Source organism: Ambystoma mexicanum, chromosome 10 (assembly GCF_040938575.1).
Source record: "Ambystoma mexicanum isolate Mex_15411 chromosome 10, UKY_AmexF1_1, whole genome shotgun sequence".
Lineage (NCBI taxonomy): Eukaryota > Metazoa > Chordata > Amphibia > Caudata > Ambystomatidae > Ambystoma > Ambystoma mexicanum.
The window spans coordinates 1,398,867,136-1,398,889,113 of NC_090932.1; the positions used below are offsets into that span (position 1 = coordinate 1,398,867,136).

General features: G+C 46.4%; 1 protein-coding gene across 3 annotated transcripts in view; it reads right to left on the reverse strand.

The window, feature by feature from the left end:
- UBE3B (ubiquitin protein ligase E3B) overlaps window positions 1-21,978 on the reverse strand; it is a 2,019,282-nt gene that overhangs the window by 532,053 nt on the left and 1,465,251 nt on the right. For all 3 annotated transcript variants that reach the window (XM_069619417.1, XM_069619418.1, XM_069619419.1), the window contains exons 20-21: window positions 4,888-5,064; window positions 4,668-4,778 (exon numbers count right to left, since the gene is read on the reverse strand). In XM_069619417.1, the coding sequence (XP_069475518.1) occupies window positions 4,668-4,778; window positions 4,888-5,064 (288 nt within the window). The remainder of the gene's footprint in view (window positions 1-4,667; window positions 4,779-4,887; window positions 5,065-21,978) is intronic.

A 21,978-nucleotide genomic window follows, 5' to 3' on the forward strand; every position in this document is an offset into this window, starting at 1 on the left:
TGTCAGATCATCCTGCAGAAAATCAACAGGTGGACCACCCCAAGTACTCAGTCACCCTCGACATGAGACGCCTGTACGAGGACTCGGCATGAGTACCAGGCTCAGGCCTGCCAAACTGAACCTGCAGAGAGGTGTCAAGACCACTGGCATCATGTAAGGACTGACGCAGGTCTTCCATTTGGCTGTGACCAGACAACAGGTCATCAGGAACCTCAGGAGGCACAACCCCCTCCTCATCCGGCCCTTCTTCCACCTCTGAAATGTAGTCCAAAGGCTGGAACAAATCCATCCTGGGGGGATGACCAGAGAAGGGCTCAAACACAGGCCTCACTAATTTACTGAGAACCTTCCTCTGAGGTTCCACGGCCCTCCGGGGCACCACCGGTAAATCCTCCTCAAAAGGCATCGAGGGCGCCGATGGAATCGGCGTCGACGTCGACCGAGGCGCCGATGACTTCGACAACGGCTTTGAGGCTGGGACCCCGAGCACGTCTACTACTTCTTCGAAGCCGGACCCTCGAGAGAGAGTCCCTCGACGGACATGACGCTGATGGCGTCGATGCCTTCTTAGAAGGCCTAACAGGCTCCGACGGTCTCGACGGCTTTGAGGACCGGGACCTGGACCTGGCACGGCTATTGCGATCAACCTTGTCCGAGCGGGACCTTGACGGCTCCCGATGATCGCGCCGACCGCTCGAGCTCAAAGGCGTGCGAGCGGTGGCTCTAACTCGTTCCTTGCCGGCTTCTCTCGAAGGGGCGGACGGAACGGTGCCCTGCGATTCAAAAATCACCATCATCTGCTGGCGGAATGCATCCCATTCGGCTGGCGATGAATGCTTGGTGGGACAAGCCACCCGCCGTCTGGCAGAGTCCTCAGACGAGGACGGGGAAGGTGACCGGTGATGGCGCTTCCGAGAATGCCTAAAAGAGGCAGAGGAATGGCGGGACCCACTCCGAGACCGAGACCCCCCTGGACTTACGCCGACGCAGAGAGTCGCCCCTCGAATCGTCGGTCGAAAGCCCAGCAGATTTCGACTTACGGGGTTTACAAACCCTACCTACCGACAATTTCTTCTCCCGCTCCCGCAAGGCCTGTTAGGCAGAAACCTGTGCAGTTCCCTTAGGGGCCACTGCAAAAGGCTTAGGACTACAGGTGTTGGCAGTAAACCCAATTGGTAGCAGTCTGTACCACCCAGATTTACCTGGTAGCCATGGCTGAGCAGCCAGACTTCTCTCAAGAAGAGTTAGACAGTATATAGAGTATACAAAATAGGTACAAGGATACAGTAGCACAAGCAAACACTGACCAGAGCTTGAGTATAAAAGTATATAATTATTTATTTAAAAACACACGTGTAAAATACACTAACACTAATATGGCAAGCAAGTTCAAACACAGTCACTATCAATATATATACATCCCGGGTTACTTATTGCACAAGTCTTAGTTAAAACACCACTTATTTGCAGACAGAGGTGAGCGCTTAGCCTAAGATGGCACTCCAATAAGTTAGTTAAAAAGGGAGGGAAAAGGCAGAATTAGGAAAGCACACAATACCAACACTTTTAAAAGAACCACAGCAAGTCAAGAAAGGCAGAGTCTACTGTAGAGCAAGAAAGTTCATAGGCCAGGCCCACTCTTGGAGAGAGTAAGGCGGAATGTGTCCAAGATCACACAGTTGGATTATACTTTAAAAGTCTTTGCAGGTAGTTCAAAAAGAGTTGGATCAGTTCAGAGAAAGTTAGTTAACAGGTCCCACGTCACCCCAGGATGGAGAGTCAAGGATTTACGGGACACCTTGAACAGTCTGTTGCAAGAGAGACCAGGCGGGACACAGTACCTGAAATGGTGAGAAAGCTCCAGCGGGGACAGTTGTTCCTGGCAGCGGGTGCAAGTCGGTGCTTCATCCAGGGGAAGAGAAGATCTCGACATGGAGGAAAGCTGGAGGTCGGTGCACTGCCTGGGAAGAAACCAGCCGCAGAGTTTCCTGGTTAAAAGTACTACCCTTTTATTCGCGGTAGTGGTGAAGCGTGGCTATCTGACCGCAGGGGTGCTTGGCACGGATGATTCGACCACGAGATGATCCAGGAAGGCGAAAAAAGGGCGAACTGGTTATCCCCACCAGTTCAGAGGAAGAAGACTCTCCGAGATGAAGATCTTCTCTGTCGTCGGGAAGTGGTGAGGCAGTTCAGCAGGGCTCCACCGGTGATGTCGTCGTTGCAGGTCGGCTCAGCTTCTCCCTCTTCGGATTCTTTGGTCCTGTGGTGACTTCTGAAGTTCCAGTCCCCAAAGCCCTGCTTTTATGCAGAAAACCCCCATTCATCAGTCCTAGCTGTCACTCAAACATGCTAAGTGGTGAGCCGGGCGGCTCACCACTGGGCCAATCACACAAGAGTGCGACTTACGTTGCTGAGGCAGTCCAAGAGTGCCTAAACCCCCCTCCCACACATCCTGTAGACCCAGACAGAGTGGCACCACTTTGGAGGGCTTCCGTGCAGAAGCCCGCCAAAAGTGGAACAAAGGGCTCGACTTGGGTTGGAGTTACAGAGGCGAACCGGGGTATAAATATTAAATAAATAACTCGGCGATATCTTTAACATTGCACCAAAAAAAGTGATGCGTTTAAAATGAATGGGAAACTCCCATAGGAAATATTGCGGTGGAATATTTTGCGTGGTAACCACTGCCACCAGCCAGAAACTCGACCAGGGGGGACTGCACAGTGCCCCCTCGAAAAACAGACCCAGGGGCAATCTAATTACCCCTACCAGTATTACCACAATATGATGGTTTGTACTGGTTCTGTTCACAATTTAAGACTAGTAAAGTCAATGGTGACTTTACATGCGCTGGGAGACAGTAGTCAGTCCCAGGGTATGGAGTCTATGTTTGGGGGTCACTATGACACCACTGTGTTACTGCACTGAGGGTGCTGTGTAACACACTTACCAAAAACACATGAAACCCTATGGAGTAAAAGACCCCATAGCCCATAAAACACATTTCAAAGTCAAAGGATATCTCAAATCATGTCTAAGAGTGGGAGAAAGAGAGTCTCACTCTTAGCAGGAGAAAAAAATAAACCCCAAAAATCCAGCAAAGCTGCTGGGGGACTCACTAGGTTTGGGAAATTAGCCTTTACAGAGAATACTCCCTAACAAGGCCTTCGACTTCATGGACTGGCAGTCATCCCAGTCGTCGGTGGCGTGGCTCTCGCCAAGGCACCAGAGGCAGACGCCGTGCGGGTCCGTAATTTGAAGCCTGACTTCGGGGTAGAATAAGAGGAAAACATTTTCACAATCGAAGTAGAACCGAGCGTGGCGAGATTCCGAAGCGAACACGTTCGCCGAAAAAACGGAACTGAGGCTACGGGCGCCGTGCGTCCTAGATATAACATCCAGTGACGTCAACCCTCAACAGAGGCCCTCGAGGACAGCGTATCGACGTCATCGACGCAGGACGCATACACCAAATTTTTTTTCCGAGGCAGCACAGCTGTGGTCATTACTGTCATAGATGTGGAATACGTCGAAGGACACAATCCCCTCGAATATATGTTCGCCATTGAAATCCATAAGCAGCAACTTCGATTGTACTTCTGAGGAAAACCCGACATCCGAAGCAGTGCAAATGGCTATCAATGTACTCATCGAATGGCCACGGCAATCTGCTACATCTAAGCCAGCTTGAAGAGCATAAAAGGCTGCCTAATTTCCGTCTCTGCCTATGTCTACGAAGCCATCCTAGATATCTCCCGCCGGTAGGTGGGAAATGCAGCCGACACCATGTTCCACAAGACGTGGAAAAACTTCACTTATGCACAAGAGGCATTTGCCACCTTTATCATCATGCTGCCCGAGGCAAACACCTTTTTAGCTAGGAAAAGTTGCAACTGTGCCTGCATTTATTTGCGCCAAGATAAATTACTGGTGTATTTCCTTTTGCTATGAATGACAAATCCAAAAGTTCTGTTGTATTTGATAAAGTTTTTTATTTTGAATTTTCAGCCCCTGTTGGATGACACGTGTTTCGGCGTACAACCTGCGCCTTTTTCAAATCCGGGCCTTTAATGTGTCATTACGGTTCACACAAAGAATAATGTTCTTGTTGTAAATGAAGCACTTTTAGTCTTGGGCTCAATCCCACCTGAAAATTCTGATGCTCGCGCTACAAGCGTCGGTAGCGCGAGCATCAGAATTTTCAGGTGGGATTGAGCCCAAGACTAAAAGTGCTTCATTTACAACAAGAACATTATTGAGCGCCGTAGATGGATGAACCGCCAACAACGTTGAGGCCGAAGTTGTACTGGTCAAAGAATGAGCAAACAATTCCAACATATGGTTTTTGAAAGCCTTCCTGGATATACCTGTAAACAGTATGATAAACAGCTCTAGAAATGTACTAAATAATTGCCTAATATGACATTGTGGTCAGGGAAACCAAATTGTACCTAATGTAACATAATACAGGCCAGGAGGATAGCTCAGGAGCAACGAGTTTGTCTTAGAAGTAAGAAAACACAGAGCATCACAGGTTTGAGGCATGAAGAGACATATAAAACCTAAATTGTATTATGTTTATCCACAAGTTTCCTCTTACTTTTCCCCAATGGAATTTACTCATAGCCGGAATTAGTTCATCAGAAAATGTGTGCAACTTCTCCTACCTCATAAACTGCTTTCCCAAGCATTTTGCCCACAAACTCAAAAAGCTGCAAATAGTTTTCATGAATGTAGGATGTAGGGGATGGGTAGAGTCTTTCATCACCACTGGTTGTCTAAAGGGAAGCACATGAAAAAAGATTTGGTTTGTTTGTTATTTAAAATGGAGTTCTGTAGCAAGAATAGTATGTCCAACAGGCAATAGGAATGTATCTGAAGTGCTACCTTAAAGAGATTCAGTGCAGGGTCAAACACTTTCTTGATTATTTCCTCAAGGAACTCTTTGAAGACTCCATCTTGGTCTATTCCAGCCTCATCCACCCCCAGGTCGTTCACAAACTTCACTCTGATAACTCCTTTCATGGCATTTTGTGAGAGCTGGCGGAGTTGCTCATATCCATCCTAAAGAAAACATAACAAACAGTTGTGAGTTACTCAGCAAAAAGGGGGGTTGAATACATATTAAAAAGAAACAACCAAGTTTCAAAAAACATTTAAAAATAAATATCTAGTCCTGCCTTCTTGAGGAGTTTTAGACTTTTGGAGCACACAAAATATAAAAATGGGGTGCACATGTTAATCCTTTTATTGACTGTATCAGGCAGTCTGCTATGTTTTAGTACAGAAAGCTGTTGCTTGGAAGGTATATTTGTGACCTGGGTCCCAGCCGATTTTCTGTGGTCACAGATACTGTCAAACAGTTGAACTGCCCCAAACAGGATTTCAGGTAATGTTGATGAAGCAAAGGTGGTATGGTGAATGAGGCATTTGTTTGAGAAAAGTTGTATCCATCAAAAAGAATATTATTAAAGTGACTTGTTCCCATAATGGATGCCTTACGCCCACAGATTTCTCATCTTTTAAAAGACTCCCAAAGCTGTATAAAAAAGGGGGACTATGCAAAACATGCAAGAGAAGGTACTGCTTTTAGACCCATCAAGTAACCCAGACAATGTGTAGTGAAAATATGGAAAGAAAGGTATCCGCTTGACAAATATCAAGTGCAAGAACCCTCCCCTTTGAAGTGCTGATGTGGTCCTTGGTGTCAAGAGCCATGATTGAGACAGAGGACTCATGGTGTTTGCCATAAACTTTTATTAAATAACAAAGGGTTTGGAAAATGCCTCACTGTCCCTAGCCAAGCAGGTATTTCCCTACCACAACCAAATCTAAGTGCCTGTCGTGTGTCAAGATGTCCAAAGCAGAAATGTCCTATGACCGAAACCCTATCCCAGCCCTCACACTCTAAAAGTAACTCTAAGGTGCGAAGGGTAATGTCTCTGACTTGCAAAATTCACAGATGTTCAAGTTCAACAAAAAGGTGTAAATCCAACAAAAGTTCCAAATTAATAATGTTCACAGTTCACTGACTAACTCCCTTCCCCAGATTTCTCTCCACCAAAAGAAAAGTTCAAAAGAACACCCAAGTTCTTTATAGCTCAAGAGAACAACTCCCTTCCTCTTGATTTGCAATGTATACCAGGGGAAATGCCTTCCCCAAGTCCTTATCACATTCAAAGTAATCTTCCTTGGGATTCTCCGACTCACACAACAACATTGGTTATACTCCTCTGCCAGGTGCGATCATATAGTTCCTTGTTACAATTTGGGTGCAGGTCCCAGACTCGCAAACACCTGGTAAACTCTCCTGCCAGGTTCCTTTTCACATTCACTGTAGTTCACATCACCCACTTTGCTTTGCCTGGTATACTCTCCTGCCAGGACTTTCTTTGTGTAGGTCACTTTATACACACTTGGCTTGGCCTAGTATACTCTCCTGCCAGGTCTTTTAACATTCATTTAATTTCAGTCTTTTCTGCCATACTGTTTTCACCACGTGTATTTTCTAATATGGCTACGGTCCCAGACCCTTTCTCATGGCCATATTATCCTGTTTAGGGTTCCCCCAGCTCTCACAGTGTTTCCTTTGCTGGGCGGTACACCATCCAAAGAACCCTGGCGGCCCGTCCCTCTCAGCGGGCTCACCGGTTCTCAGCAGCAGCTTTGAGGTCCCTCATGTCTCACGTGTTGGTCTGAGGCTTGTCGTCGGGTCTGCAGAGCACTTTGTTCGTTCGTCAGCTTCCACCACACCTTTGGATCCCCTTGGCAGCTTCTCCTCTTCTCAGCGTCTCAATTGGAAGTGCTTTGACCCGTTAGCTTCTCTGAATGACATTCCCAGGTCTTCCACGACTTGGCAAGACTGTCTGCTTCTTCTGACTGTTGCGACCCACGTTGCAAAGCAGTAAATCTCTCGTGCCGCCAGCTGCCGTACTCCCGGTCTCTCTCCTCGGCTGCTCTCACCACAGCTGGGTAAGAAGATGAACTCTATGCTTCTTTTCCCAGCATGGTTTTAAACCATGCCGGGCCAATCGCATTCTTCCAGTTACTAGACTGCTGCATTGGTTCACATTAGGAGCAATCATCCCGCTTCCTCGTCTCAGTTTTGGTTCCTTTATTTGCTATGTGATATTGAGGAATACTGTCAGTAGACTTGTCAAGTTGTTGAAGGGGATGTTGGCAGTATTCCATTAGGGCATGAGGAATGGAGGGAATATCCCTAAAAGGGAAACAGTGATACTGTATCTTGCTGAATGATGCCATGTCATCCGCCCGATGGTTGCTGCCCCCCCCCATGTATCTCGCGGCTCTTTCACTATCTCTGCGACTCTCAATCTCTCTTTCTATTCTACTCTCTGGCCCGACTCATACTGCCGGGCACACCCTGGATGTGATCATCTCCTCTGACACCCCCCCTCCCATACCCTCTCATCACTCCTCTCTCTTGGACCAACCACTTTCTTCTCCCTTCCCATTTGACGCTCTCTGTCCCCCCAGGTGAAGCCGATCCCAGCACTGCCACCCACCTTCTCGACCATCCGCAGCATGCGTCAGTGGAGGCTTTTTCCGCTACTTTCTCGCCTCCTCCTACGCCTGCGTTGACTTACACTCTGACACAGCCCTCAACCTAACCTGCATCTCTCTATCACAAACACTCTTGATGTCTTTGCCCTGGTCATGAGGATCCATTTGAAGCCCACCTCAAGTGCAACTCTTGGTATAACTCCGACCTCATCACCCTTAAACGCAAGTGCAGGGTGGCCGAGAGGAAGTGGACAGTATCAGGCGCATCCTCTGACAAACTGGCCCGCTGCCTGCTCCAAAAGCAATACAGACTCTCTGTCCTGTCCAAGAAGAGAGCATACAACCAAGCCTGCGTCGCTGCAGCCTCTAACAACACGGCCAAACTCTTCAAAATCTGCCAGGAGCTGGCCAATCCTGCTGCAGTCTCCAACTCTCCTGTTCCATCCCAGGCCCTCTGCACGGCACTGGCTTCTCACTTCACCACTAAAACTCAGGACATCCTGTCTTCTCTCTCCTCTTCCTTTCCCTCTACCCCCCCTCGGCCCCTCCACGGCCGTCTATCACTCTCCTCTTCCGTTCACCTCTTTCCCTGTGTTCACTCCTGGCGATGTTTCTAGACAAGTCCGATCTATGAAAGTATCATCCAAGCAGGTGATCCCCCTGCTACTCCAGAACCATCAAGGACCACGTTGACACCCACGCTCCAGCCTTGGCCGATTTCTGCAATCACTCTTTTGCCACGGGAAATTTCCCCTCCCTCATAAAGCACTCCCTTGTTCACCCCCTTATGAAAAATCCTTCTGCCGATCCTTTCTCTCTGGCAAACTACCGCCCGATCTCCATCATTCCTTCCTGGGCAAACTCATGGAAAAGCTGGCCATCCCCCCGCTTACTCTACATACCGAATCTGCTGGTTGTCTCCATGACCATCAGTCTGGCTTTAGAGCAGCCAGAAGAACAGAAACTGCTCTCCTGAATACCAGTGAAGACCTGCTCTCAAATCTCGACTCAAGCCTTCCTCCTGTCCTCATTGATCTTTCCTCTGCTTTTGACATGGTCAACCACGCTACTGTAAGGAACTCATGGTGGCAACAGTAAAGAGAGACACAAGTGATCACAGGTCAAGGGTGTTTATTGAACTTTATAATGGGTGAGATAAACGCCTAATCTAAATCTAATATGGGAGCATGCTACGACCATCAAATAATAATATGCCAGTCCTAGAGGCGTCTTGCGAAATAAAAAGGGCCTATACTAAAATAAAACAATTGCAAATCCTTACTCCTAAATTACAAATAAAAGTGTGGAATAATGTTCACCAGAAAAGAAAGAAGTGTTCACAAAATGATAAATCAGGATGGTGAGGCTGGGTCTCCCTTCCCCACGTTTGAAGCAAGGAACAAGGAGGGACTCTCGAGCACAGCACACTCCTTGGCATCGTCAGCCCAAAGTTCACAGTTCAGTACAACAATATCAAAAACCTTGAGAGGCTAAATCTCCTTCTTGCAAAAGTCTCTTGCCTTAGAAGGCCTGTGGTGTTTCACAAAAGACAAATAAACTAAAGTTCTCTAAGTTATCTTGCACCTCGGGGGATTGTTCTTCGCCAAAGAAAGATTTCCGAATTAGGAAACCTGCGTCCCCTGCACACTTTCTGTATGGCCTAGGCCTAAATAAGTATTTGTATAGATTAGTCTAGTGTCAGAATCTCCAATGTAAGTGGCGGGAACTGACCAGACCATCCTATTTTTCAAAACAATATGCAAACTTAACAATACGTAACCTCATACATAGAAGGCAATTTCAAATGTAGCACATATATCATTTGACAACTTCTGAATTTGTTTAGAAACAATTTTCTTTTATTTGTTGCAACTGGCCCAACGCGTTCCGAGTATGTATCAATCTTCATCACGGGCATACATTCATTTTCATACAATTTCTATAAAGAAAGGACACATTTAAATATACATTAGGTGTCTCAAAGGATCAACTTGTGTTAGACAGAAACCTGTGCAGTTCCCTTGGGGACCACTGCAAAAGATTTAGGACTACAGGTGTTGGCAGTAAACCCACTTGGTAGCAGTCTGTACCACCCAGATTTACCTGGTAGCTGTGGCTGAGCAGTCAGACTTCCCTCAAGAAGAGTTAGGCAGTATGTAAAGTATACACAATAGGCACTCAGATACAATAGCACAAGCAAACACGGACCAGAGCTTTGGTATCAAGGTATATAATTATTTATTTAAAAATACACTATTTGAAACACTCCAGCACTAATATTGTAAATCACTCTAAACACAGTTACTATTATTATATATACATCCCTTATTCCTTATCAGACAAGTCTTAGTTAACACCACTTATTTCCAGACAGAGGTGAGTGCTTAACTATAGATGACACTCCAATAAGTTAACGAAAAAGGGAGGGAAAAAGGCAGAATGTAGGAAAATACACCACACTAATACTTAGGAACTCTTAAGCAAGGCAGGAAAGTCAAAAGTTACTTGTGAGCCAAAGTCCATAGGCCGGGCCCACTCTTGGAGAGAGCAGGGCACAAATGTACCCAAGATCACACAATGACAACAGGCTTCAAAAGTCTTGGAGGGAGTTCAGAGAGGTTTTAGTTAGGCTCAGAAAAGTTTAGCCAGGGTGTCCCAGGCTAACCCAGGTTCGAAAGCCGGGGGCTAAATCTACCCCGTACAGTCAGTTGCAAGGGAAGCCAGGTGGAACACGGTACCTTAGGTGGAAAGGATCCTCCAGCAGGGGCATTTGTTCCTGGAAGTGGGTGCAAGTCGGGGCGTCGTCCAGAGGAAGAGAAGATCTCGACGTGGAGGAAAGATGAAGGTCGTTGCACTGCCAGGGAAGAAACCAGCCGCAGAGTTTTCTGGTTAAAGGTACTACCCTTTGATTCGCGGTAGTGGTGAAACGTGGTATCCCGGTTGTCGGGGTGCTTGGCACAGGCAAGGCGGCCACGAGTTGTTCCAGGAAGCGAAAAAGGAAGCAGACTGGTTATCCCCACCAGTTGAAGGAAGAAGACTCTCCGGGCTGGAGTTCTCCTCTGTCGTTGGGAAAAGTGGTGAGACGGTTCAGCAGGGCTCCACCGGTGGTGTCGTCGTAGCAGGTCGGCTCAGCTTCTCCCTCGTCAGATTCTTAGGTCCTGTGGCGACTTCTAAAGTTCCAGTCCCCAAAGTCCTGCTTTTATGCAGAAAACCCCCATTCACTCAGCCTAGCTGTCACTCAAACATGCTAAGTGGTGAGCCGGCCGGCTCACCACTTGGGCCAATCAGGACGGAGTGCGACTTGAGTTGCCTAGGCAACTCAGTCCAGGTTGCCTAAATCCCCCTCCACCCCTCCTAAGTACCCCAGACAGAGTGGCACCACTTTGGAGGGCTTCTGTGGAGAAGCCCGCCAAAAAGTGGAACAAAGGGCTCAACTTGGGTTGGAGTCACAGAAGCGAACACAATCGCCATTTTAGAACCGAGTTCTGGCACAAAAAACCAACCGGAGAATAAATATTAAATAAATAAACCGGCGGTATGTTCGAGGCTATAGGAATTAAATAATTAAAGTTGGTAGCCTCGAAAAGTGGGAAATCCCATAGGGATATATTCGTGGTCGGATATAAAAAGTAGTATCCACTGCCACCAGCCAAAACTCGATCAGGGGGGACGGAGACGTGCCCCCTCGACTAACAGATCGAATTGCCCCGGCCAGTACGTCCACAATATGATGGTTTGTACTGGTTCTGTTCAGAATTTGAGACTAGTAAAGTCAATGGTGACTTTACATGCCCTGGGAGACAGTAGTCAGTCCCAGGGTATGGAGTCTATACTGGGGGGTCACTATGACACCCCTGTGTTACGACACATCACAAAAACACATGAAGCCCTATGGAGTGAAAGACCCCTTAGCCCATTAAACACATATATAATCAAAGAGATACACTCAAATCATGTCCATGAGCGAGGGTAAAAGAGTCTCACTCTTGGCAGGAGAAAAAAATAAACCCCAAAAATCCAGCAAAGCTGCTGGGGGACTCACTAGGTTAGGAAATTCAGCCTAAACAGAGAATTCTCCCTAACAACTTGTATCTATTCAACTGAGTTTGTCTCTGCATCCTATACAGATGTAAACATTCATAATCACGTAGAAATATTCAATCATGGAGAGATTCATCACATTAAAACATAACAGGTTGCCAAAAGGTTACATTGCAGATCAGGTGGCTACTAGGCGTTCTATTTGTAGCAACTCTTTATCTCTTGAAACCAACTCTATACACTCTAGTCTTGGGCATCATTCTGCTAGTGATATTTTCAAAAATGGGAAAGGGGGCAGGTTGTTATTGCAATAGAGAAATACAGTCTATACTCTCTCATTGTATGCATTCAATATATTTGCCTGGTCTTCTTCATTTATTTTTTGATGGTAAAAAACCCAAAAAGAAAGCCGATGCCGTTGTCTAACTGGCAATAGGTGCTGAGCGCTTACCTATTTATCTACTGGTGATATTCTTCCACTGAATCACAAGGGGGGTAGCCGACAAACAAAGTTAGAACATACTACCATTTCTGTATGTTGCTATTTAGAACATGATATTGGTGGTGTTCTGTAAATCACCAGTGATCCATCCTTATGGTCTAATATTAGGATCCCTTAGGTATCTCAGACTATGTGCAAATTAGTTGTACATTTATTTGTAGTCTTGTTTGCAAAGGAGTTTTTTTAATGAGTTTCATTTCATAAAACGTATTGTACCGGTTAAGCAACAATCAAGGTAGATCATACCAGTAAACTTACAAATGGGCAAACAAAGTTAGAGCATGTGTCTCAAATTTGTTCTGCATCAAAACATTTCAAAAACAGACTGAAAGAACATGTTTCTCACAATCAGTTAAACAATATGATGTAAAACAAAAATAAAATGAAAAGAAAAGGACAATTTCATTTCCAACAATATAGAAAATAGAACAAAGGAGTAAAATGGCAATATAATTCAAGCAAATGTGGTTGGCACTAGTTAATGGTGCAATAGGATACAGTAGGGGGAATGAAGAAAACAATTGTCCTTCTGTAGTGCCAAAACGTCCCATATGCTATAGGGGTGTCTGTGATCTATTGGTGACCAATCCTCGGTCTACGTCGGGAACATGAACTTCCCAAGAATGTGTAAGGACGGGCAAAGGTAAAGCTTGGTCCTAGGACGTTTCGGCTTCCAGATGTGGTGCCGCCTTCTGGGCCTCAGGATTGTGTCTCCCTGTGGGTAGTAAACAAAAATTGACGGGAATTTAAGATCTCATAAGGTGAATTGTACCCTAAAGTGGTACCATTAATGACAGAATGAGCACAACTAAGTGTGGCTAAAACAGAAGGAGCACCTTCTCATTAAAAAAAGTGCAAGCCAAAGGGAGCGTAGGGCAGGGTGACGGGTCAGTGTAATCGAGCCGTGTTGGATCAGCAGAGACCTGAATGCAATCCAGCAGTGTTGTGTACTCAACTGGGACTAAAGCAGCCAGAATACATCTTTGAGAGAATGGCATCCGTAGGTCAGAGGCGGGGCAAAGGGTATAAAACCTAAACACACATAAAGGTGTAAGATCAAATTGGCGGTCTTACCTAGTTGCAAGTAGCGAGTGGCAGAGCCTTGAGCAGTGAGTGGAAGGAGGGGGTCCCGGAACCCCCCCCCCCACGCATTCCGAGTCAATACACACTTCCTGGTTGTATTTGGGCACAGGGCCCCGACCACAGGGCACCCGTGCGGGAATGCTACCAGAGAATTGTGACCCTCAAGGCCAGCCCAGACCAAAACCCGTCAGCACTCCATTTTGAAATTAGAACACAGGCCTGCAAGCTACTCCCCCCACCTCCTCCCCTCTGTCTTCTCTGCATCCGCCCAGTTCTCATGGGAGACAGGCCGCGCAAATGCAACAAACTTCGCACTGTATCTTCTGTCTTCCGTCTTACCTAATTGACCCAGCCGAGGCCCAGCTCAAGGCCTGGCAGCAGAGAGTAGTTCATCTCTATAAACCTGCCCTCGCCATGCAGATCCAGTCCATAAAGAATACCACCCCCATATCCTTTGAACTTGCTTTAACAACCAAGAATGACCCTCGAGTATTTAATGATTGTTCGCGCCTTAGTAGAAGAAAATAGAAGTGCCTTTCTTTACTAAACTAGAATGGGTTGCTCATGAACTGTTTCCATTGCATGCGGAATATTGAAAGGATTGCAGTAAATAACAAGCATACCAATGTGTTGCACGAAATGTATGTAATCGAAGCACTGACGTTAGGTCCCATTTATATAAGTGTGATACATATTAAAGTGTAGTATGAAGGTTAATAGAAATGGATTGTAATAACAAAATGTACCACGTAACATAGTACTGCACATACTGCCTCATTTCGAGCTTAATGTAAAATATATGCACAGCATCGTGTAAGAGCAACTTAGCAATTATAAGCCATAACTAGTATGACACCATTGTAATAATATGTGATAAGGCCTGCATGTAAAGAAACTAGTAATCAACTGTTTAACTTAATATGGAAAATAACATGTACACACACGAGTTATCACCGTAAGGTTTATAACAACGAGAGCACCCAACCATGTAGAGATGATAACGTGTTCTAGACGGTCGTTATCGCAATAGAATACTTATGTGCAAAAAACCTTTATGTAAAGAACGTCTCAGGAGATCCTGTCCTCCCATACAATACATGACTGCACCTTGGAAGTGTTTCGATTCCTCCCCCATTCCTCATGGTGCCAGAGCAGACTAGGAGACACTTAATAATGATATTTAGACAACCTGCCTCTAACCTTCACAGAAAAAACATACGACCATTGTGGTATGTGCCTTTTGTGACCCATCCCTTCAATGTGTAATCCAGCCCTTAAATCTAGTGCCCTCTTTGTTGTGTACCAGATGGACATTCCGAACCGCACAGTGATCACAAAGTCTTCCCCCCTTAAACAGTATATTTTGTATTATACTAACACACAGTTAAATTGCTCATTAATATATCTAACACTGAGCTTAACAAATGCACTATGACCTATGCTGCATTTGAGAAATGTCTTTCCTTTGGTGTCAAGATCCACAGGTCTTAGAATCTGCCGGATAAGACAGAGTGTATTATTGGATAAATGGGAATGCGTGGCCACAAGGGCAAATGTCAAGTGTTTATCAATATGTAACAACATGAAAGTTGCCAACACCACATGCCAAACCGATGAGCCCAGCTGACCGATTGACCTGAAAAGCATCATCACAGCATCACATGAATCTGCACCAATTACAGCGCACTGACCCTACAGCACCTATAGGTGCCCGTCCCCAGTGACCAATCCCGATTCTTCATGTGCCCCTTAGGCCTCCCCTCTCCTGGATGACGCAAAAGCTGTATAAAAATGAATTGTAACATGTTTCCTGCAGAGTGCTCTCGGCGTGAGCAGAGTAGATTTTGCTTGCCCTATTTTAGATAAACGATTTTTGATATCACAAGCACTTGGTTCTGGTCTCATTCCCTTCGGGGATGTGCCCTGTTTCACTCGTAGCAAATTGGGGACCTCTCACTTTCAGCAGCTAGGGAACTGTTGATCAGGAACAGTAAATGCACGTGTGCCTCCAGGGCAGGCTGTAGACTGGAGGCGAAGGGCCAATTTTGAATGGCAGCTGAATGGCAACGCAGTGTTCAGACCCCCGATGGTGTAGAAAGGGTACAGAGTGCGAGGGCTGTAAAGGTATAGAGGGGGGAGTGGAGTTAGCGGCATCTGTTATCAGGAGACTTACAAGTAGTGCATGAATACGACATTCGTGTTCAAGTGTGGAATAAACGCCCCCGTAGGCAGGTATTCGAGCCGCTTACCTTGCTCGAGTGAGAATGGAGAGCTGTATACGTCTCACTAGGAAAGACTGCGCAGGCTCGCCGCAGGGATTGCTAATCCAATGCGCATGCTCACGAGGGAGATGCAAAAGCTCAAAGCCTGCGTACTGGATAGGATAAACGTTGCCTAGGTAACGTGACGGCCGACACAAGGAAAGCCGTATCGGTTATGGGGCCGAACTCTGTTAGTCATCACAGGGCCGAAAACAGAGCCAAAAGTGGCCTCGTGGGCAAAGCAAGGTAGGAGCTGCAGGCCATTGTGTAGTGCAACAAAACACTTCGGGGGCAGGCGTGCCTAATCGAGCCCGAAGTGACAGTGCAAATCTGGGAGTGGAAAACATGCCAAGGTCCTGCACATCCGTGTGGGAGTCAACATATGTAGTGGAAAAGCGCTAAAGGAGAGGCGCCTTAGGTAGTAGTAAAGAGGTCAGGAGTCTTAACGCCTATAAACTGTTGCATACTGCGACTGTTCCCTGGATCAGTGTGTATAGCATACAGTCAGAGTAAACTGTAGGAGGGACTAGACCACATATATTACACAATGTGTGGCATCCCTGTGGAAGAGATGCTTAGCGTGTCGGCCACCATTGTGTGCTGTGTGGGTCTGCAGCAAAGAGAAAGGAGAAAAGCCAGAGGTACGGCCCCTTAATAGTATCGATTGTCCATTGGCGCTGCTTCATTGAGGCTGGTTTCAATTGAGCGCGATTTAAACACCCACCAGGCTTCTTTGTAGTTCAAGGCGCTTTTGACATTCACAGTGTTTTGTATTTATTCGAAGACCCACCATTTCAGTTGATCTTGGTCATGTTGTAATTCCAAATAGTCGGAGACAGACCAATGGTGATGTTATTGCGCGGCATCTGATTCTGGATCGGTGTTCCCGATGCGTTTGTGCACCGGTCTGCCCTACGTAAGGCAGGCCACATGGCCATTCTATTATGTAGATAACATTTGGTGTTTTGCAATTAGTGAATTGACGTAGACTCCAGTCCTTGCCTTCAATTTGGAAAGTTTTTATTTTATTAGTGAAGCGACAAACTGTGAAGGCACCACATCGATATTGACCCGTGAACGCTCTCTGATTCCAGAGGCCTGCGTGTGTGAGCCATTCACTTAGATTCTTAGACCGTTTGAGAGCCATTCTGGCAATTGGTTCATCAGGTAAAGTCTGGTGAATCAGCGGCCAGAATTGTTTAATAATGCTCTTGATCCTTTTGTTACGCTCACCTGGTATCCACAGGGACACCACCCAGCCGGGTTACTCGCTGGTATGCTTCTCAGCTTTGCCCTGATGTGGTCTGCGGGGAAGGTTCTGCCTGAAAATACAGGAGGACTGAATTCAAGACTGACTGGGGTAAGTATCCTCCCTCCACCCCCCGTATGATTTCAGTCCCTCTGGTGCCCTCTCCTCACCATGTGGTAGAATTAGGCATGCTCTCCTTCCTGCCTTCTTTGCAGGGGCGCGTTGTCTTTCATGGGCGAGTGTGGTCCAGTTACTTCACTGACGCCGGCCCGTTTGATATTGTTCAGGTAGGTCTTATTGCTGTTCCTTAGTTTTGTTGCTATCCTGCATGCCTTTCTTTGTTTAAAATGTCTCTTTTTTCTCCCTTAGGTATGCAGAGCTTCAGCGCGGCGAACTGGTTTGGTTGAGCCCCGCAGTTATTTTATGCCTTACTTTAAAAAGCAATAAATAAAATATACTTCAATACCTTGTTTTCACCTCTGTTTCAGGACCAAGCACTATACCCTAACTAGTGCAACACCATTCATGTCCATCGTACAAACAGCAACCAGCTCACCACTTGGTGGTTAGAGCAATTAGGAATAATTCAGATACCCATTCTTAAGAACTAGAGACTGTATACCTCAAGCCCCCCTTGTGGTAAGTTTTAACTACACCCACCGGTTATATATAGAGTTGTCTTCAGTTCTCAAGTGAATAAACAAATGACTTGTATCTGTAGGTTCAACAAACGCCAGAAACCGGTTTGCTATGCACAAAACAGGGCATTGTTTGGCGGCTACTCCCCTTGTGATTCAGTGGAAGAATATCACCAGTAGATAAATAGGTAAGCACTCAGCACCTATTGCCGGTTGGACAACGGCATCGGCTTTCTTTCTGTTTTTTTTACCATCTAAAAATAAATGAACAAGGCCAGGCAATTATATTGAATGCATACAATGAGAGAGTATAGACTGTATTTCTCTATTGCAATAACAACCTGTCCCCTTTCCCATTTTTGAAAATAGGACTAGCAGAATTATGTCCAGGACTACAGTGTATAGAGTTGGTTTCGAGAGATAAAGAGTTGCTACAAATAGAATGCCTAGTAGCCACCTGATCTGCAATGCAACCTGATGGTAACTTGTTATGTTTTAATGTGATGAATCTCGCCATTATTTAATATTCTACTTGATTATGAATGTTTACATCTGTATAGGGTGCAAAGACAAACTCAGTTGAATAGATACAAGTTGATCCTTCGAGACACCTAATGTATATTTAAATGTTTCCTTTCTTTATAGAAATTGGATGAAAATTAATGTATGCCCCTGATGAAGATTGATACATACTCGAAACGTGTTGGGCCAGTTGCAACAAATAAAAGAAAAATTGTTTCTAAACAAATTCAGAAGTTGTCAAATGATGTATGTGCTACATTTGAAATTGCCTTCTATGTATGAGGTTACATATTGTTAAGTTTACATATTCTTTTGAAAAATAGGATGGTCTTGTCAGTTCCCTCCACTTACATTTGAGATTCTGACACTAGACTAATCTATACAAATACTTATTTAGGCCTAGGCCATACAGAAAGTGTGCAGGGGACACAGGTTTCCCAATTAGGAAATCTTTCTTTGTTTTTATTTTTCCCAGCCTAGATATCAAGGTTGAGTACTTCTCCCCTGCACCTCAAATACCCCAAATTGAGCAGTAAATAAATCAACAAAACCTAGAGACAAACTAACTGCATCATTGAAAAGGTGTGCTTGGTGTTTTTTTCTCTTATTCTATGATTGTTCTTCGCCCCTAGGATCTCCCTCCAGCGATCTTGGAGTTTCAAAAACAGGTCCAGTCACAGCCTTTCGAATGAGCGCCCAGGTGGCGCCGGAACAGTCTGCACTTGCACCTCAATTGGGCTTTCTTTAAAGTTCAAACATACACCTAAGTCCTTCCTTCTTGCGTTCAAAATGTTGCTACTGTCAACCTTGGGCTTAACACAGTTCGGTTTGATATTAGCTTCCTCTGACTCAACGGTTGTGCTGAACCCGTTGTTCTACGGAGTCAAGGATTGCCAGCTTGCCACTCTGCCTGCATTATCAATGCGGGAGGCCCCCATGTACTATTGTCGCCTGCTTCTTCGCACGCCAGCTGCAACTCCTGGTTTTATGATTTCCCTTTCAGAGGTTTCGCGGACATGAGTTGAAAAGGGCAAGGGCAATTCCCCCTTCGTCGTCCTTCCAGGTCTCACCGCCTTTCTTCTCTGTTTGAACTGCTGGTTTGGTGTAGCTGTCTCCTCGTTTGTTCGGCCTTGCTCGAATTGTGCTCCGCCTTTTATCCCTGTGGGGAAGGTAAAGGACAGTCAGGTGTGCGTGATTGTTGTCAATTGCCTGACTCTGCCTGACCCGTGTGTTGGGACATGTCAGGTAAACGGCTCTGCTGTCAGTCTGTTGTCTGTTAGAGTGTACTTCCACTCCCGAAGACCCCACGGCCAGGTGATCCTTCCCCACTGGTCTTCGCCCAGGAACTGGATCCAATAGCGATGGCCATGTCCTGGCCACCTGGATGACAGATCTCCGGGGACTAGTGGGTGAGACACATTCAGGTTTCTCACAGCACTTTGATCAATCAACTCTGTGACAACCTGGGTATCACAGATCCGGCCCTAGCCTGGTTGACCTCCTTCCTCTCCGATCGACCCTCCTAGGTCCAACTGGGGTTCTTTCTCTCCACCACCTCTCTCTCCAAATGTGGTGTTCCCCAGGGCTGTAACCTTTAACCCTGGCTCTTCAACCTTTACTTGGCACCTGTGGCCCATCTCATCTCTACCTTCTCTCCTAACTTGCAGTGTTATGCAGATGACACTCCGCTCTCCTTCAGGCTCCCAACAGCCTCCTCTCCTCTCTCGCTCATATCTGGTTGTCTATCCGTGATTCAGGAATGGTGTGCCTCTAACAATCTCTGCCTGAACGGCAGTAAAACAGATCCTTCTCATTGGGACCCCTGCTCCCTCTTTCACTTTGGCTGCCATACTTGGGCCCTCTATCTCCGCCTTCCTGCAAGGCAGAAAACCTTGGTGTAATCGTCAACTCCACCCTCTCCTTCCCTCCTCACATCACAGACGTCTCTAAGAAGTCCCACTACCAGCCGCAACTCCTCAGAGGTATTCTTCCTTTTCTCACTTTTCCCCAGAAGCTCACTGTCTCCAGGGCCCTGGTTCTCTCTAGGCTGGACTACTGCAATAGCCTCTCTCTTAATCTGCCTATCTCTATTCTACGCCCTCTGCAACTTATGCAGAACAGGACTGCAAGACTTGTCCTTGGCCTCAAGCCCAGGGATTATATCTCTCCAACCCTGAAATCTCTCCAATGGCTTGCAGTGGCTGCAAGGATCAGGTTCAAGACCCTCTGCATTGTCCACAAGGCTTTCTCGGGCCAGGAACCAGACTACATCCAACTCTCTCTTCCCAAGCACTTTCCTTCTCGAGCCCTCCGCTCTCCAACTCTCTGAGGGTCAGACAATTCTCCAGGCTGAGAGTGGGGGTAGATCTCTCTCATCGGCTGGTGCCTGTTACACCATCCACTGGTCACCTTACGCACACGAATATCCGTGCAGCCATTAAGCCCTCCCTCTCAGGTCCTGATTTGCCTTCCACTTCTAACCTCAGGTCCTCACTCCCTCAAGTAGCACGGCAGCGGCTATGCAACAAGAACACACGAGGGTATCCAATGCGTTATGGTCATTCTCACGTATTGCGACATTGGCAGCTGCCCTGGCGTCTTGGAGATAGTCGACGGAGACGCCGGCTTTCTCCTTTGCTTCATCACACCTCCAGGAAGACTCGGCAGCATTTTTGAAATCTTGGGTCATGTGACACAGAAACGTGCTATCTCATCAGTCACGTGATGGGGTCATGTGACGCTCTTAGGCCCCTTTAAAACTGGAGAGGGAATGCTCATTCAGTGCTTCACAGCTGACCCAATCAAGCACTGTTTGGCGTTTTCCTGTCTCCACATCTCGATTCTGGACTACGGACTGTTCTTCTTGGATTCCTCTGTCAAGCTCTCGGATACTGTTTTGCTGTTTCAGGACCTTTTGAACTGTGTTTTGGATTCCTTAGGATTTCCCCTGGTTTTGATGAACTTGGCTGGCTTTTGACCTTGGAACTCTTAACGGACTGTTTTCGGATTACCCTCTCCATTCAGGTTTGCAGTGCCAAACTCAACAACTATCTACGCCTACTCGTTTACATTCTGCAACCACACGGAACACCTCCATTTTCTTCTGTGCTCGTCCCAGACCCCACCTTGGTAAGCCCCTTGTTATTTGTGATCTCGCCATTTCAGTATATTGTTTTTCCATTGTACTGATCCATTGCTTGCTTAACAGCGATCGAGGGGTCACCGGTGTTCCTGGTTCCTGGCATTCTTCAGCACTCAAAAAACCTGCGGCCTCAAGGATCGCTCAGGAAGTTATTTGTATGTTTCCGAGTGGAACTTGTGGACAGAGGCCCCATAATCTTCACGACCATCAAGTCATAACAGATTGTGAAGCCAACAGGTCGTTCAGAATATGGAGGCATCGGCTGGGGACCCCGTGGCCGCTCTATTGCAAGGAGTTACTACCTTGAGGGCCGATATGGCCGCGGCCAACACGGCGTTACACCACCGCCTTGACTCCCTTCAGAGTGCTCGCCATCCCCTATCTCCTGATTCCGAATTTGGGGACCCCACACCTCCAACCCCTGGTCCTTCTGCCACCCCTTCCATTATCGCATCAGTTGCTCCCACTCCTTTTCCTTTAGCACCCCCTGAGAGATTCCAAAGAGACCCCAGGAAATTCCATACATTTTTGAATCGATGTAAATTACATTTCCTTTGTCGACCTTCAGCGTTCCCTGATGCACCTGCCAAGGCTGCGTTTTTGCTTTCCTATTTGTCTGGCGTTGCCGCCACATGGGCCAACCCATTACTTGAAAATGATCATCCAACCCTTTATGACTTTGACTTACTAGTGACTGAAATGTCTAAGGTGTTTGACACCAGATACAAAGCTCAATCCAGAGATTTAGAATTACTTGCTCTCTCAGGGGAAAAGCACCCTTATAGAATACATAACACGATTTAACCAGTTAGCGGCAGAAACATCCTGGCCCAAAAACAAAAAAGCTGTAGTTTTTTTTACAGAGGTTTAAACGGCTCCATTAAGGATGCTTTGGCAGTGGTGCTGTCGCTTCCGACTCAGTACTCTGATCTGGTTGATCTAACACTCCAGTTAGACGCTCGACGCACTGAGCGCAAGGCAGAAGTCAGATTCTCAGGTACCCAGTTATCAGTTCC